The 15,700-nt window shown below is 63.3% G+C and overlaps 1 protein-coding gene across 1 annotated transcript; it reads left to right on the top strand.

Moving 5' to 3' along the window:
• The first annotated feature begins 1,588 nt into the window (after positions 1–1,588).
• Positions 1,589–11,734, top strand: DCPS (decapping enzyme, scavenger). Its single transcript, XM_029075773.2, has 6 exons — positions 1,589–1,842; positions 4,197–4,365; positions 9,387–9,532; positions 10,372–10,485; positions 11,125–11,235; positions 11,437–11,734. The coding sequence occupies exons 1-6, from the start codon at positions 1,630–1,632 to the stop codon at positions 11,701–11,703; spliced, it is 1,020 nt and encodes a 339-aa protein (XP_028931606.1). The 5' UTR covers positions 1,589–1,629; the 3' UTR covers positions 11,704–11,734.
• Positions 11,735–15,700: the final 3,966 nt, after the last annotated feature.

Raw genomic sequence — 15,700 nt, 5'->3', positions numbered from 1 at the left:
AATTCGCCTCTCTCTGTCTCTAACCTTCTCTCTAGCGACTCAGTTTGGATGCTCACCGGTGTATCTCTCCAAAATCCTTTTAGTACCTGTTGCTTATTTTCAACCCACACGGTGTCCTCGGGAATTAATTTCATAGGCTTATTCTCTGCTGGGTGAATTTCCTAAAATCACAACCCCTCCAACAAGCCTTTCCGCAAATTCCCAACATAATAATAATGTTGGTATTTGTTAAGCGCTTACCATGTGCCGAGCACTGTTCTAAGCGCTGGGGTAGATACAGGGTAATCAGCTTGTCCCACGTGAGGCTCACAGTTAATCCCCATTTTATTGATGAGGTAACTGAGGCCCAGAGAAGTGAAGTGACTCGCCCACAGTCACACAGCTGGCAAGTGGCAGAGCCCGGATTCGAACCCCTGACCTCTGACTCCCAAGCCCGGCCTCTTTCCACTGAGCCACGCTGCTTCTCAAGTCATCACTCCAACAGCCGCTTCCGGCTTTTGTACATTTATACCCTTCGGTCACATTTCTGTATGTAAGTATAATCAATGGCTCAGTCTACTGCTTCTTCTGAATATCCAATTTCTAAATTATTATTATCCTGGTGCTTAAGAGTTTATTACCTGCCAAGCACTGTACTAAACACTGGGGACGATACCAGTTAATCAGGTCGGGCACAGTCCCTGTCCCACAGGGGGCTCACAGTCTAATCTAGGAGGAGGTGGGATTTAATCCCCATTTTGCAGATGGGGTAACTGAGGCACCGAGAAGTTAAGCGGCTTGCCCAAGATCACACAGCGGACATGTGGTAGGGCCAGTAATAATAATAATAAATTTGGTATTTAAGCGCTATGTGCCGAGCACTGTTCTAAGCACTGGAGGAGATACGGGGTCATCAGGTGGCCCCACACGGGGCTCACAGTCTTAATGAGAAGCAGCGTGGCTCAGTGGAAAGAGCCCAGGCTTGGGAGTCAGAGGTCATGGGTTCGAATCCCCGCTCTGCCACTTGTCAGCTGGGTGACTTTGGGCAGGTCACTTAATAATAGTCATGTTGGTATTTGTTAAGCGCTGACTACGTGCACAGCGCTGTTCTAGGCGCTGGGGGAGATCCAGGGTCATCAGGTGGTCCCCCGTGAGGCTCACAGTTAATCCCCATTTTCCAGATGAGGTCACTGAGGCCCAGTGAAGTGACTTGCCCACAGTCTGCCGGGATTCGAACCCGTGACCCCCTGCCTCTCAAGCCCGGGCTCTTTCCACTGAGCCATGCTGCTTCTCTCACTTCTCTGGGCCTCAGTTCCCTCTTCTGTAAAATGGGGGTGAAGCCTGTGAGCCTCACGTGGGACCACCTGATGACCCTGCATCTCCCCAGCGCTTAGAACAGTGCTCTGCACATAGGAAGCGCTTAACAAATGCCAACATTCTTATTAATCCCCATTTCCCCGCTGAGGTAACTGAGGGCTGGAGCAGGCCCAGCTTGGGCCCCCTCAGGTGAGCGCAAAGCCCCCTGGGAGCCGCGGGGCCTAGAGCATGCTGGGAGATGTAGGCGGCGGGGGCCGCGGGGCACGCCGGGATTCCTTCGGACTGACGGAGGGGAAGGGGTTGGCGCATGCGCGGCTCCTCATAACGGTCGGCATGGCGGAGCCGTCGGTCCCGGGCGGCAAGAGGAAACGGGAGGCGGTGGCGGAGGAGGGAGGGGAGGCGGAGGGGGTTCCCGAGCCGGCAGGGGCTGAGGCGGCCGTCGGAAACGGGACGGCGGAGCCCGCCCGCTTCCCCTTCACCGGCTTCCGCCTCCAGAAGGTGCTGAGAGAGTCTGCGCGGGAAAAGACTCTCTTCCTCCACGGGAAGGTACCACCGCCCTCGCGGGGGGGAGAGCGGCGACGCGCCAATCAGCGCGCGCGCGGCCTCGACCAATGCCTCTTAAAGGGGAGGGCTGATCCAACTCTCGCGAGACTGGCCGGGATAAACCAATCAGGAGGAGGAGGAGGGAGGATTGTACCATTCTCAGTCATTCATTCATTCAATAGTATTCATTCATTCATTCCGTAGTGTTTATTGAGCTCTTACTATGTGCAGAGCACTGCACTAAGCGCTTGGAATGGACAAATCGGCAACAGATAGAGACCATCCCTGCCCATTGACGGGCTTACAGTCTAATCGGGGAGTAATTAATTAATAATAATAATGTTGGTATTTGTTAAGCGCATGCTAATAATATTAATGTTGGTATTTGTTAAGCGCTTACTATGTGCCAAGCACTGTTCTAAGCCTTGGGGAGATACAGGGTCATCAGGTTGTCCCACCTGAGGCTCCCAGTCTTCACCCCCATTTGACAGATGAGGTCACTGAGGCCCAGAGAGGTGAAGTGACTTGCCCAAGGTCACAGCTGAAAAGCGGCAGAGCCGGGATTCGAACCCATGACCTCTGACTCCCAAGCCCGGGCTCTTTCCACTGAGCCGCGCTGCTTCGCCAAGCACCCTGGGCATTCAAGCAGTAGCATTTATAATAAACCGAAAAGGCGCTCTGGCAATTCCCCGTGGATTCAAATATAGAATGGGTGGACCCTGTCTTAATAGTAATAATAATAACGGTGGTATTCATTAAGCACCTACAGTGTGCCAAGCGCTGGTCTAAGCGCTGGGGTAGATTCAAGGTGACCAGGTGGTCCCACGTGGGGTTCCCAGTCTTCATCCCCATTTTACAGATGAGGTCAGTGAGGATGAGGTCAGTGAAGCACAGAGAAGTTAATAATAATAATAATAATAACATATAAATATACTATATATAATATAAATATAATAATGTTGGTATTTGTTAATGTTAATAACATTATTATTATTATGAAGCGCTTACTATGTGCAGAGCACTGTTCTAAGCACTGGGGGAGATACAGGGTCATCAGGTTGTCCCACGTGAGGCTCACAACCTTCATCCCCGTTTTACAGATGAGGTCACTGAGGCACAGAGACGCTAAGTGACTTGCCCGCCGTCACACAGCCGACGAGAGGCAGAGCTGGGATTCGAACCCATGACCTCTGACTTGCCCAAAGTCACACAGCTGACAGGTGGCGGAGCGGGATCAGAACCCACGACCTCTGCCTTCTAAGCCCCTGCTCTTTCCACTGAGCCACGCTGCTTCAACGCGCCCTTCTCCTTCCTCTCCCCGTGAGCCGAGTCAAGTGTCCTCATGCCTCAATTTCCCTATTGGTCCTGGAAAAAGAGACCAGAAGACCTCCCTGGACCAGTGATGAGTTAATATGTCCATCGCTAGCCTCGCTTGATTTCCTTTTTCAGAGCCACTGCCAACACGGATGCTAGTCACGCCAGATCCCGTCCCTGGAATTAGCTGGAAGGGATGGAGGGAGTCCCTGGGCAGGAACCTAGCACAGAAGCGGTGTGGCCTCGTAGCAGCATGGTGGCCAAGTGGTTAGAACACAGGCCTGAGAGTCAGAAAGACCTGGGTTCTAATCCCGGCTCTACCACTGTGGACGAGTCATTTCACTTCTCTGTCCCTCAGTTACCTCGTCGGTAACACGAGGGTTAGGACTGTGAGCCTCCTTTGGATATGGACTGTGACCAACCTGATTAGGTTGTGTCTACCCAGTGCTCAGTACTGTGTCTGTCACACAGTAAGGGCTTAACAAATACCGTTAAACAAAAAAAGTCAACCCTGTCGCAGGCCAAGGGCAATGGGTCACTTCCAACAGGGCACGGTTTCCTCTCCTGTGAAATGACGTCCTATCCGAGCCCCAGCCCGGGCAGGACTTGGGGGGTGAGTGATGGGCGCTTCGCCCTGGGAGCTGGACCAATTGCGGTTAGCGGGGGGCCCTAGAGGATAATAATGTTGGTATTTGTTGAGCGCTTACTACGTGCAGAGCACTGTTCTAAGCGCTGGGGGAGATCCAGGGTCATCAGATTGTCCCACGTGAGGCTCGCCGTCTTCATCCCCATTTTACAGATGAGGTCACTGAGGCCCAGTGAAGTGACTTGCCCACAGTCACCCAGCTGCCAAGGGGCAGAGTCGGGATGCGAACCCGTGACCTCTGCCTCCCAAGCCCGGGCTCTTTCCACTGAGCCACGCTGCTTCCCGATGGTGATCAGGAGCTGGAGTTGAGTGGGCCCGACCTCTTTCTTTCTCCCCTTCCCCATCCCTTTCTTCTCCTTCACCTCCAGCCCCCCCTAACGCTGCCTCGGCCCAACAGGTGAACGAATCCTCGGGGGACGGCCAGGACGCCGTGGTCATCTTGGAGAAGACCCCCTTCCAAGTGGGCCAGGTGGCCCAGCTCCTGGCAGGAAGCCCAGAGCTCCAGCTGCAGCTGTCCAATGACATCTACAGTAACTACCACCTGGCTCCACCACCCCAGCTGAGCGGTGAGGGGGCCCCCCCCCTCCCGGCACCGGGGGTCGGGGGGCAGTGACCGGTCAGTCGTATTTATCGAGCCCTTTACGGTGTGCAGAGCGCTGCACTAAGCACTCGGGAGAGTTCAGTGAAACCATAAACAGACACACTCCCTGCCCACGACGAGCTCACGGGTCTAGAGAAGCAGCGTGGCTCAGTGGAAGGAGCCCGGGCTTGGGAGTCCGAGGTCACGCGTTCGAATCCCGGCTCGGCCACTCGTCAGCTGGGTGGCCGTGGGCAAGGCACTTCACTTCTCTGGGCCTCCGTGACCTCATCTGTAAAATGGGGCTGAAGACTGGGACACGTGGGACAACCTGGTGACCCCGTATCTCCCCCAGCGCTTAGAACAGTGCTCTGCACAGAGTAAGCGCTTAGCGAACACCGACATGATTATTAGAGGGGGAGACGGACGTTAACTGGTAGATGGACCAGGAGTTGGGGGTCGGTTGGCCAGGGGAAGGGCGAGAAGCACGGTGGGGGAGGCGGGGGCAGGCCTGGGCGGGTCGTTCCGGAGGGGGTGGGGTCTGTGTCCGTCGGTGCCGCTCCAAGAACCCAGACAGAGGGCTGCTGGCAGGCCGGCCGGAGCCCGGGGAGCCGGCCTCCTTCCGGCCCGGCCGGACCCAGTGGCGGGAGGCCTCGTGGAGGCGGTGTTGGCGAGCGCCTGGCCGCGGGTCGGCCCGCCCGTGGGCACCGGGCCAGCCCCATGGGCGTGGAAAATGATTTCAGCGCCTGGACAGGATGGAGGGGATGGGCCGGTACCCGGGAAGGAAACGTTCCGGCTCGAGCTTCTCGTCTCCCACCTGCCTCGCCGCTCTGCCTCCCGCTGACCCCGGATAATAATGATGGCGTCTGTTAAGCGCTCATCCGCTGCCGGGCACTGTGCGAGGCGCCGGGGTGGATACGAGCAAATTGAGTTGGACACGGTCCCCGTCCCACCTGGGGCCCACACTCTCAATCCCCTTTTATAGTTGAGGTAACTGAGGCATAGAGAAGAGAAGCGACTTGCCCAAGGTCACACAGCAGCCTGGGATTAAGATCCACGACCTTCCGACTCCCGGGCCCGTGCTGTCTCCACTACGCCAGGGCCCCCCGGGCTCCCCGGACTCCCACCGGATCGGCCCGGAGATGGACCGTGAGCTCCGGTTTGAGTTTCCTTGGGCCCCCCGCGAGCCCCCCACGGGCCCCCGGAAAACCACTGGGCCTGGAGGGGGAGGAAACAACCCCACCTTGACCTGACCTGCCCCCCGGTTGCCCCAAGAGTGCCCTCTGGCCCCAGGTGGGCCATCAATGGGGCCCATTGAAGGGAGCACCGCCCTGGGGGAGACGGTGGGCAGGAGGGTGGGGCTGGAGGAGCCGATTCTGAAACCCAAACTCCCATCTGAAAAGGCCGATTGTTTACTCGGAGGCCAAAAGAGGGCTGGGAGCCAGGAGTCCTGGGGCGAGGCCGGCGGCTGGGGCACGGGACGTCGGAGGGCCCGGTGATGGGAAGGGGTTTTCCGCCGGCTTCGAGGAACGCGGACTCCCCCCCCCCCCCGGATTTCCGTGTCCCCCAAGGTGCCCCTTGGTGTGCCACAGAGGGAAATGAGACCCGGGGGGAGGGGGAGGGTGTCCGGCGGCCCAGCGGCCCAAACAGACCTGAGTGTCGGCCCCCAGGCCCGCCTCTCCCCCCCACCCCAGTCCTGTGAGGTGAAACGTCTAAGTTCAGCCTCCTTCCTGTGGGATTTGCCTAGGAACGGCTCCCGCCGGTGTGTCCTTCCCGGGAGCTCTAGGGGCTGGTGAGGCCCTGGGGGTTCCACCCCGTAAGTAGGAGGCCGAGGTCCCGGCTGTGCAAGTGTCCGGAGCCTCTGTGCCAGACTGATTCCTCCATCGCTGAGAGGAACGGGGTGCCGGGCTAAGTCGCCCCCGCCTGCCCTTGCTGTCGCTGGTGGGTGGACTCACCCAGCAGGCCCAGCAGGGAGGGGTGTCCTGTTAGGTGACGGGCTAAAGTGGGGGTCCACCTGTGCACGGATCTGTCCGTGGTGACCGACAGCCCTCCTGCCCCCACCAAAAGTGCCCACGGGCTGCCCGGAGTCCTGGTCGGCGCCCCGTTGCCCGATCGGGGTTTCCCGGGCCGGGCATCCCGTGGGTTCTGGCCGGCTGGGGCGGGGCGGGGCCGGGCCGCGGCCGGGGGGAGAGGGAAGGTGGGGTGGGGGGGAGTCCCAATCCCCGCCCCACCCCGGCCTGCGGCCCCCGACCGTCAGCACCTTCTCCCGGCGCTGCAGTCAGCGTCTGGATCCCCGGCCCAGACGGCCGCCCGGAGCGGCGGCTGAGATCATTAGTGGGTTTGGGGTTTGCCCTGGGGCAGCGGGAGGGAGCCATCCAGATCCAGATCCAGATCCAGCCCGCTGCCTCCGGGCACCATTTCCCCCAACAGGGCCGTGCCCTCTCTCATCCCGCGGCAGATCTGTCCCTGGCTCGGGGGGCCGAGGCTGGCGGGGGCCCGAGAGGAAAGCCCGAACTACCCCCTCGACCCGGGCGGGCGCCCACCTCTGATGCCCGTTTGGTCCCCACTGGGCTCCAGCCACCAGCTGCCGCTGGGGCCTTGCTGCAGGGGAGGGAGGAAGGAGAAGGGAGGAGGGGGCGGGCAGGCCGGGCCACCCCCCAGCCCCACCCCTCGGGAAGGAACGAGCGGCTTGCGGTGGGAGGAGAGCCGGGCAGGCCTGGCTCCGTGGCCGCGGCCCAGATGAGCTCATGCTGGAACGGCCACTGGGGCCTGGCAGACCGAGCAGCCTCCCGCTCAGTGGGTTGGGGAAAGAGCCCGGCCCGGCCGGGCTTGGTTTCCATGTTCTGGGAGCGGTGGCGGCGTTTTCCCGGGAATCCCTCCCATCGGAGGGGGCCTCCGGGGTCCGGGGGGGACACGAGACGGTTGTGATCCGCTTTGGGCTGGGCCCAGAGCCCGCCCCGCCGCTCCCCCGGTGCGGCTGGACCCTGGAAGCGGCCGACGTCGGTGTCGGCCCGGATCCCGGGCGGGCCCCGGGGCCCGGGGCCCGAGACCCAGCACGCCCACCCTCCCTCGCCCCGCTAACCAGACGTTCCCCCGCGCTCGACCGAGGACCCGGGTCGGGGTCACCGGCCGGCCGGGTGGGTGCTAGCCTGCTCTTCTGGACTGCTTTGGAGGCGGAAACACAGCGTGGCCTTCCCGGGGGCGCCTCCTGGGGGGAAACCGAGTCACAGGCCAGGCTCAAGTATCTCCACTGACCGCCCCCCCCGCCCCCCCCCCACTGTTTTCTCCCCTCCAGACCTTTGCCCGTTCGGCCCCCGGGCCCTGCCTGGCCCGTCCCTCCACCCCACCTCGCCCTCGGGTGAGCAGTCTCCCACCCGGTCAAATTCCCCAGCCCTACCAAACTATGAGGAAGAGGCACCTCTTCCAGGGAGCCCCCGATCGGCTCTGCCAGAGCCGGTTTGGGCACCCCCTGAGCGGTGGCCGGCCGTGGACGATGCGGTGACGATAGGTCCGGCGTTCCGACCAAATCTGTGTTTGTTTTATTCCCACTTGGGCACTCCCCGGGCCCCACCCACCCTTCGACCTAGCAGACGCCCCTGGTCCCTGTCCCCAACGAGCCGGAGGTCAGAGACAGGACAGACGTAGTCCTCGGGTACCGGTAGGGGAGCGACAGGCTGGCGGCGGGCTAGGGGAGGAAGTCTCCGAAATCCCCCCACGGGAACAGCCCCAATCCAAGGCCGAGGCGTAGAATGGAAGGAAAAATCGGCCAGCTGGAGTGGCCTGAGTAATCTGAGAGGACTCCCCAGAGGCGGCTGGGAGCGTAGACTCATTCAGTCGTATTTATTGATCACTTACTTCGGGCAGAGCGCTGTACTAGGAGCTCGGGAGAGTACGATAAAACTACCAGCAGACATAGTCCTGCCCGCAGGGAGCTCACGGATCCCGAAGAGGAGGGAGGGAGGGCTTTTCCGGTCTGGGGGGAACCGGGCGGGGAGGGGAAATGGAGGTGGGAGGGGCGCAGGGAGGCATGGAGAGCAGGTAGACAGAGCGTAATGTTGGTATTTGTTAAGCGCTTACTCTGTGCAGAGCACTGTTCTAAGCGCTGGGGTGGAAGTGCTCCCCCCCATTCCACCTGGGTCCCGCCCCTCATCCGCCCCACTCCGCTCCTGTCCTGCTGCGAAGGCCGACCCTCAGTCAGTCAGCCAGTCGTATTTATTGAGCGCTTAGTGTGTGCAGAGCACCGTACCGAGCGCTTGGGAGCATACGCCATGACACTAAACGGACGTTCCCCGCCCACGACGAGCTTACAGTCTAGGGGGAGAGGCAGACGTTAATAGAAATCAATTACAGATAGGTATATGAGTGCTACGGAGCTGTGGAGGGGGGGTGAGTAAAGGGAAAAATAAGGAACGCTTCACAGATTTGCATGCCATCCTAGCACGGGGCCCGCTCGGTCTTGACAGCTGTCAGACTGAACTGCTTGGGCTTGGGCTCTGTCAGCCCAGACTTGGGTTAGCGTGCCCAAGGACTACCCGGGGCAGAGGCCGGCCCAGAGAGGGCACCGTGGGTGGACGCGGGGGGCTTCAGACCTCAGGGGAGACCGGCTTGTTGATGAAGAGGTAGGAGGGAGGTTGAGGCAGGGAGAGGCGGGAGGGTGTGAGCTCAGCGTGGCCTAGCGGAAAGAGCTTGGGCCTGGGAATCCAGAGACCTGGGTGCTAATCCTGACTCGGCCACCTGCCCGGTGGGCGACCGTGGGAGAGCCGTTTCTCTGTGCCTCCGCTTCCCCATTTCTAAAACGGGAATTCAGTACCGCTTCTCCCTCCCCTTTAGACTGTGAGCCCCGTGTGGGGCAGGGACTGTGCCCGACCCGATTATCTTCTATTAATTATTATTATGGTATGTGTTAATCACTTACTGTGGGCCGGGCACCGTACTGAGCCCCGGACCAGGGCTCAGCACGTAGTGAGTGCTTAAATACCCCAGTGGTGATGATGGCTATTTCTGTTGAAGGGGTGAAGGCCACAGTGGTGTTCCCGGCCACGGCCAAACACCTGCAGAAGTACGGATGCCAGGAGCTGCACATGGTGGAGGAGAGCGGGGAGGATTACACCAACATCACGCTGCCATACCTGGAGGCCCAGAGCCTGAGCATCCAGGTAACCGGCCTCCCCCCCCCCAACCCTCCCACCAGCTCCCAGCCCCTGCCTAGCCTGGTTCTGGCTTCCGGCCCTTCGAGCCGAGGCTGCCTACTCCTCCCCTGGCCCCGGGAGGCCTGTGGGAGCTGACGGGAGCCTGGAATCGGCCCCGAGAGACTCCTCTGAGTCTCTCCTTAGGCTCAGGAGACTTCTCCGAATCTCTCTTCGGGTTCAACGATCGAGGCAGTTATCGCCCTCCCCCGCTGCCCCTTCCCAGGGGCCCTCTGCTCCCCCCACGGGTTTTCAGAGCGTCTCCCTCCCCGAACCCCAAAGCACAAATCACTTTTCCCCCCCGCGGGCAGCGTGGCTCAGTGGAAAGAGCGTGGGCTTTGGAGTCGGGGGTCATGAGTTCGAATCCCAGCTCCGCCACTTGTCAGCTGTGTGACTGTGGGCAAGTCACTTAACTTCTCTGTGCCTCAGTTACCTCATCTGTAAAATGGGGATTAAGACTGTGAGCCCCACGTGGGACAACCTGATTCCCCTGTGTCTACCCCGGCGCTTAGAACAGTGCTCTGCACATAGTAAGCGCTTAACAAATACCAACATTATTATTATTATTATTAGAACTAGGGAGGTGAGGATGGGGGGAGGTGAGGGGCAGGACCTGGAGCTGAAGGAGGGGCGAGAGGGCAGAGAGATGGGGGCGTGGGAGAGGTGGGTCACCTGGGGGAGCGGGAGACGGGGGGAGTCGGGGGTGGGGGTAGACCTGGGAATGTGGATGCGTGGTCGGAAGGAATCCCTTCCTTCGGCCTCTGGGGTGGGAATCGGCCGACTCAGCCTCCCTTCTGCCCGCCGCTCAGTGGGTGTACAACATCCTGGACAAGAAGGCTGAGGCCGAGCGCATCGTCTACGAGAACCCGGACCCCTCCGACGGCTTCGTCCTCCTCCCGGATCTAAAGTGGGACCAGAAGCAGGTACGAGGAGCCTCCCGGCACCCGCTGCCGCCGGCGGATGGACGGGACCTTTCCGCGTTCCCGGCGTGCCCGCCCCTCCCTGGGGCCTCGGGGAGCGGGGCGGGAGGAGGTGATCTGCGCGTTCCGGTCTCATTCGAAAGCCACGTCCTCGGCCGAGTCACCTCGGGCCAGACCCGGGGCCCGCGGACCCGAGGCGAGGCCGGCGGGACGCAGGCTGGGGAGCGGGTTTCTAATGGCGGGGAGGGGTCGGGCCGGGGCGGGAACCGAAAGGATCACGGCCTTCTCCGGGATCCGGGAAAACAGAGGCGGAAGGAAACCAGGCGTGCCGAGGGCTGCCCTCTGAGGGGAGGGGACCGCGTTGGCACGGGCCGGGGATCGTCCGGCTCTCTGCCGTCCACGGGCCGTGGCGTGGACTGGGCAGGACCTGCGGGAGGGAGACCGGGGTGAGGCTCCCCGGCGGCGCCGGGTCGGAGAGACCGGTCGCCCCTCCGGATCTCCTCGGCGTCGGCGTCCATCGGGAGTAGGGGATCCTGGCTGGGTACCCCCGGCCGACCTGTGGAGGGTCTGGGGGGGGGGGGGGGGCCCCGGGCGGGGGGACCCGGACCCCTCTGCCCGACTCAGCCCCGTCCCTCCGTGCAGGTAGATGATCTGTACCTGATTGCCATCTGTCACCGGCGCGGGATCAGGTCCCTGCGAGACCTCACTGAGGAACACCTGCCCCTGCTCAGGAACATTCAGCGTGAGGGCCAGGTGAGGCCCGGGTGGGGGGGGGCCCGGTGAAGCCCAGCCCGGGGGAGGGACCTCGGCAGGGAACGGCTGGGTGCCGCGGCCCCGGGAGCTCCGGGGTCGCGCCCCCTCGCCCACCCGCTCTCGGACACCCGGTCCCCGGGGGGTGCCGGGGAGGGGGCAGAGGGGACGGCCTGACCCGACCCCGCCCGGTCCACCCCGCAGGAGGCCATCCTGCAGCGCTACGGAGTCGGACCAGACCGACTGAGGGTCTACCTGCATTACCAGCCCTCCTACTATCACCTGCACGTGCACTTCACCGCCCTGGGCCACGAGGCCCCCGGCACGGGGGTGGAGCGGGCCCATCTGCTGGCGGAGGTGATCGAGAACCTGCAGTTGACGCCCCGCCACTACCAGCGCCGCACCCTGCGCTACGCCCTGCGGGCCGACGACCCGCTCTTGGCCCGCTTCCGGGCCGCCGCCGGCCGCTGAACTCGGGTGGGATGGGTCGGGGGCCCCGGGGGCCGGAGGGGGTGGGGCAGGGGAGGAGCCGGGGGGTTGAAAGGGGGGGGAGGGGGAGGGGAAGAGGGGCCGTTTTATAAAAATCTGTTTCGTACCGGCCTGTGGCCCAAGAATAAACCGACGGACCGGACGGGGCTGGCGTCCCGCACGCTCGCCGGGACGGGGGCCGTGGGTTGGGTGGACGGGGGCCGTGGGTTCGCCTCCCGCGGCAGAGCCGGCCAGGCCCCCAGGAGGGGCCCCCCTCTCCCTCCTCTCCCCGGCATCCGCTGCCCAACCGGACGGGGAGGAGGAACGCCCGGGCGGCTCAGGCCCGAGCCGCCGTCGGCCGGTGGGGCGAGCCCACGGTGGAGGGGTTTTCCCAGCCAAGTTCAGGGGCGGCACCGTGCTGCGGGAGACCTACGGCCACTAAAGCCCGACGGCCTCTCCTCGGGCCGCCCGGCCGGCGCTTCCCCGGGACTCTCTCGGTCCCCTGAGCCGCGGGAGAGCGTCTCTGCGAGGCCGTGGGCGCGGGTGGGCACGCGCCAGCAGGCGCGCCCTCCCCGTGCCCTTGCACCTGCTCCTCCCCCAGCCCCGGACTCTGCCCCGCCTCAGCCCGCCAGCGACGGATGCCGGTCACCGCCCTCGCAGGCCCGGCCGGGAGCCGTGGGCTCGCTCACCCGGCCCCGCTCACCGGCCCCGCCGACTCCCCCACCTGGGGCCCGGGCCCCGTCTCCCTTGCTCTTTTCCCCCGTCTGCCTCTGCCTGCTCCCGTGGGCAGCTCCACCCCTGCTTGGTCCCTCGTCCGTGGGCTGTCTCCTCGGGCCTGTGAACCGGTGACCCGCCCTGACCTCTCCCCCGCCCCCTTTTCCCTCTCCCCCTCTGACCACCCTCGGCCCCCCAGGCACCGCCAGCCTCGGCACAGGAGCGGCCAAACCGTCTCTCTCCCCGTGCCCTGCCCTGACCGGTCCTGGCCCCGGGGACTTTGGACCTAGATTGTGGAATAGGGCCGGCTCTGATAGCTCCCCTGCTCGGGGACCCCCGGGGCTCATCCCCTCCCCTCCTGAGCCAGGGTATTTCTGGGACGTGGAGGGTGGGAGAGGCAGATGGTGGAAACGACCAAGGGCTAGGGGAGGGCGGTGCGGACCGGAGAGGTGAGTGAAAGGGGAGTGGGAGGGCGGGGGGGTGAGGGGAGGATAGGGTCGAGAGTAAATGGAAAGGACTGCCCAGTGGCCAAGAGCCAACTCCAACCGGTAACCCTGGGAGAGGCCGGAAGGAAGCGGGGATTGGAAAAGCAGATTCAACCAACAGGAACCACGACCCAGGCTGGATTCCTCCATCTCCGACCCCTGGCGCGAAACCACCCCGCCTCCCCGAATCGGTGGTATCGATGGATTTATTTATTTTAAATGGTATCTGTTAAGCGCTTCATATGTGTCCAGGGCTCTTCTGAGGGCCGGGACACATACAAGTGAATTAGATTGGACACGGCGGTCCCTGTCCCGCCTGGGGCTCACGGCAGGAGGGAGAACAGGAGAGGCGAGGCACGGAGAAGTCGGGTGACTTGCCCAAGGTCACGCAGCCAGCAATTGGCCCAGCTGGGATTAGAAACCAGGTCCTCTGACTCGCGGGCCTGTTCTCCTTCCACAGGCCAAGCCGCTTCTCCTTACTGCGTGCAGGGCACACAGCGCGGGAGAGTTCGGTGCCTCCGGACCTCACGGCGCTCCATGGCTCCGAAGGCCCTTCTGAAATTCCACCTCCTCCGGGGTTGCCTCCACCCCGTTTCCCGCCACCCAACTCTGCCGGTCCAATAATCAGCCTTGGCACTTGGGCATCACCTCCATCCTCCTGTTCAATGATCCTCTGTTCCGACACCTACCTTTCTCCGACGTATCCTAACTCCTCCTCGTGTAAAGAATTTGCGTCTGCCTGCCGTCGCGAGCCCCTAAGTCGGTCGGTCGAATTTATTGAGCGCTTCCTGTGCGCAGAACACTGTACTGAGCACTCGGGAGAGTACGACGTAACAATAGACACATTCCCTGCTCATTACGAATTTAGGAAGGGCAGGGACCACGGGCCTTTCTTCTGGGGTTTCTTCCCTAGCGTTTCGTACCGTGCTCTACGCCCAGTGGACATTCGTTAAATGCCACCGAATGACCGATCGCTGTGCGTGACGGGATTCTGCCTCGACATTTTTGTCGACCTGACTGCCCATGTCAGTCAATCGTATTTATTGAGCGCTTACTATGTGAGGGCACTGTACTAAGCGCTTGGGAGAATACAATATAACAATAAACAGACACCTCCCCTGCCCACAACGAGCTTAATAATAATAATGTTGGTATTTGTTAAGCGCTTACTATGTGCAGAGCACCGTTCTAAGCGCTGGGCGAGATATACAGGGTCATCAGGTTGTCCCACGTGAGGCTCCCGGTCTTCATCCCCATTTTCCAGATGAGGTCACTGAGGCACAGAGAAGTGACTTGCCCACAGTCGCACAGCTGACAGGTGGCAGACCCTGGATTCGAACCCATGACCTCTGGCTCCCAGGCCCGGGCTCTTTCCACCGAGCCGCGCCGCTGCTTACAGTCTGCCCTGCCCCCCCGTCGGCCTGGATGGGCCCGGGTTGCGACCAGGCCGGCCGAGGGTACCCAGCCCTCCTCGGCCTAGCCGCCAAGGGCCTCTCTGTTACGGGCACGGTGGTCTTCTCCAAGGAGGGCTCGGCCTTACACAGTTTGCTCTTTCACACCAGGACGCCTGTCCGCTACTCCCTGCCCGGACATCCCCCCCCCCCCCCCCCCCCCCCCCCCGGAAGCTTAGGACACCGAAAGGATGGGAAAGGCTAAAGGGTCGAGTCTGAGGCACGGCGTCCGAGGGTCGGGGGGGCCGACCGAGGCCTCGGGGTCCGCCCCGGCGCCAACCGTCTCGCCGTCCGTGCAGCCGGGCACAGGGAAGCCATCCAGAGAGTGGGGACGGCTCGGCGCAAGCCACCACCACTCCCGCGAAGAAGAACCGAAGCGCGCATCCCGCTGTCGGTAAAGCACGGCCCTCCCCTCTTCACCCCCGGTGTGGAATCGGGGCCCCGCCCAAGGGCAGGGGCCCGGGAAAGGGGCCCGGCCCAAGGGCAGGGGCCCGGGAAAGGGGCCCGACTGGATCTCCGCGGACACGGCGTTAAGCCGATCGCGCCGACGGCGGACCGGAGGACCCCTCCGTGGAGCGAGGCAGCGGGGGCCCCGGTCGAGGTGTGCGAATCGGACCGGGGAGTTGTCCAGGAGATGGGATTCCAGGTGGGGCGGGCGGGGTCCCCAGAAGCAGCTCCCGGGTGGCCGACGGGCCCGAACTGGGTAGGTTCGAGGCCCGGGGGCGGCCGTCCGCCGCCGGCTCTCCGCCGCCGCCGCTCCGCCGCCGGGCCTGGCAGACCGGACGCCTGTGGGCGTCAGGGACGGCCCGGGGGCGGGCCACGTTCCGCCGGGAGCGTGGGGCCGGAGAGAGGGCGGAGATTTAGAAGGGGGGGACCGGGACGGCGAGGACCGGTCGGGGGAACGGGCGTCGAGAGCCCGGCCGGCAGGAGAGCCGCCGCTCGGATCGTTTCGGTCCCGACCGGTCGCCGAGGGAAGCGGCGCGGCGTAACGGGCGGGGCGCGGGCCCGGGAGTCGGGAGGTCGCGGGTCCCGATCCCGACTCGGCCACCTGCCCGCCGGGCGGCCTCGGGCGAGTCGCTCCGCTTCTCCGCGCCTCGGTCCCCTCGTCCTTAAAATGAGGATCGGGACGGCGAGCCGCCGGCGGGCCGGGGACCGCGTCCGACCCGCTCCGCCCGCCTCCGCCCCGGCGCCCGGCACGTGGCGAGCGTTTAACGGGTGCCGCGATCGCCACCGGTCACCCCGTCGCGCCCTTGGGGCGGACCCAAAGAGGCCGGGCCGGGAACGGGCCGCCCTCCTCTCCTATCGGGGGCTCCCCGCGTCTCCCCTCACCGGACGGGCCCGGGCGGCCGT

This window comes from Ornithorhynchus anatinus, chromosome 11, assembly GCF_004115215.2.
Source record: "Ornithorhynchus anatinus isolate Pmale09 chromosome 11, mOrnAna1.pri.v4, whole genome shotgun sequence".
NCBI classification, from domain to species: domain Eukaryota; kingdom Metazoa; phylum Chordata; class Mammalia; order Monotremata; family Ornithorhynchidae; genus Ornithorhynchus; species Ornithorhynchus anatinus.
The sequence above is the reverse complement of the archived record's forward strand: the minus strand, read 5'-3'. Positions and strand labels throughout refer to the sequence as shown.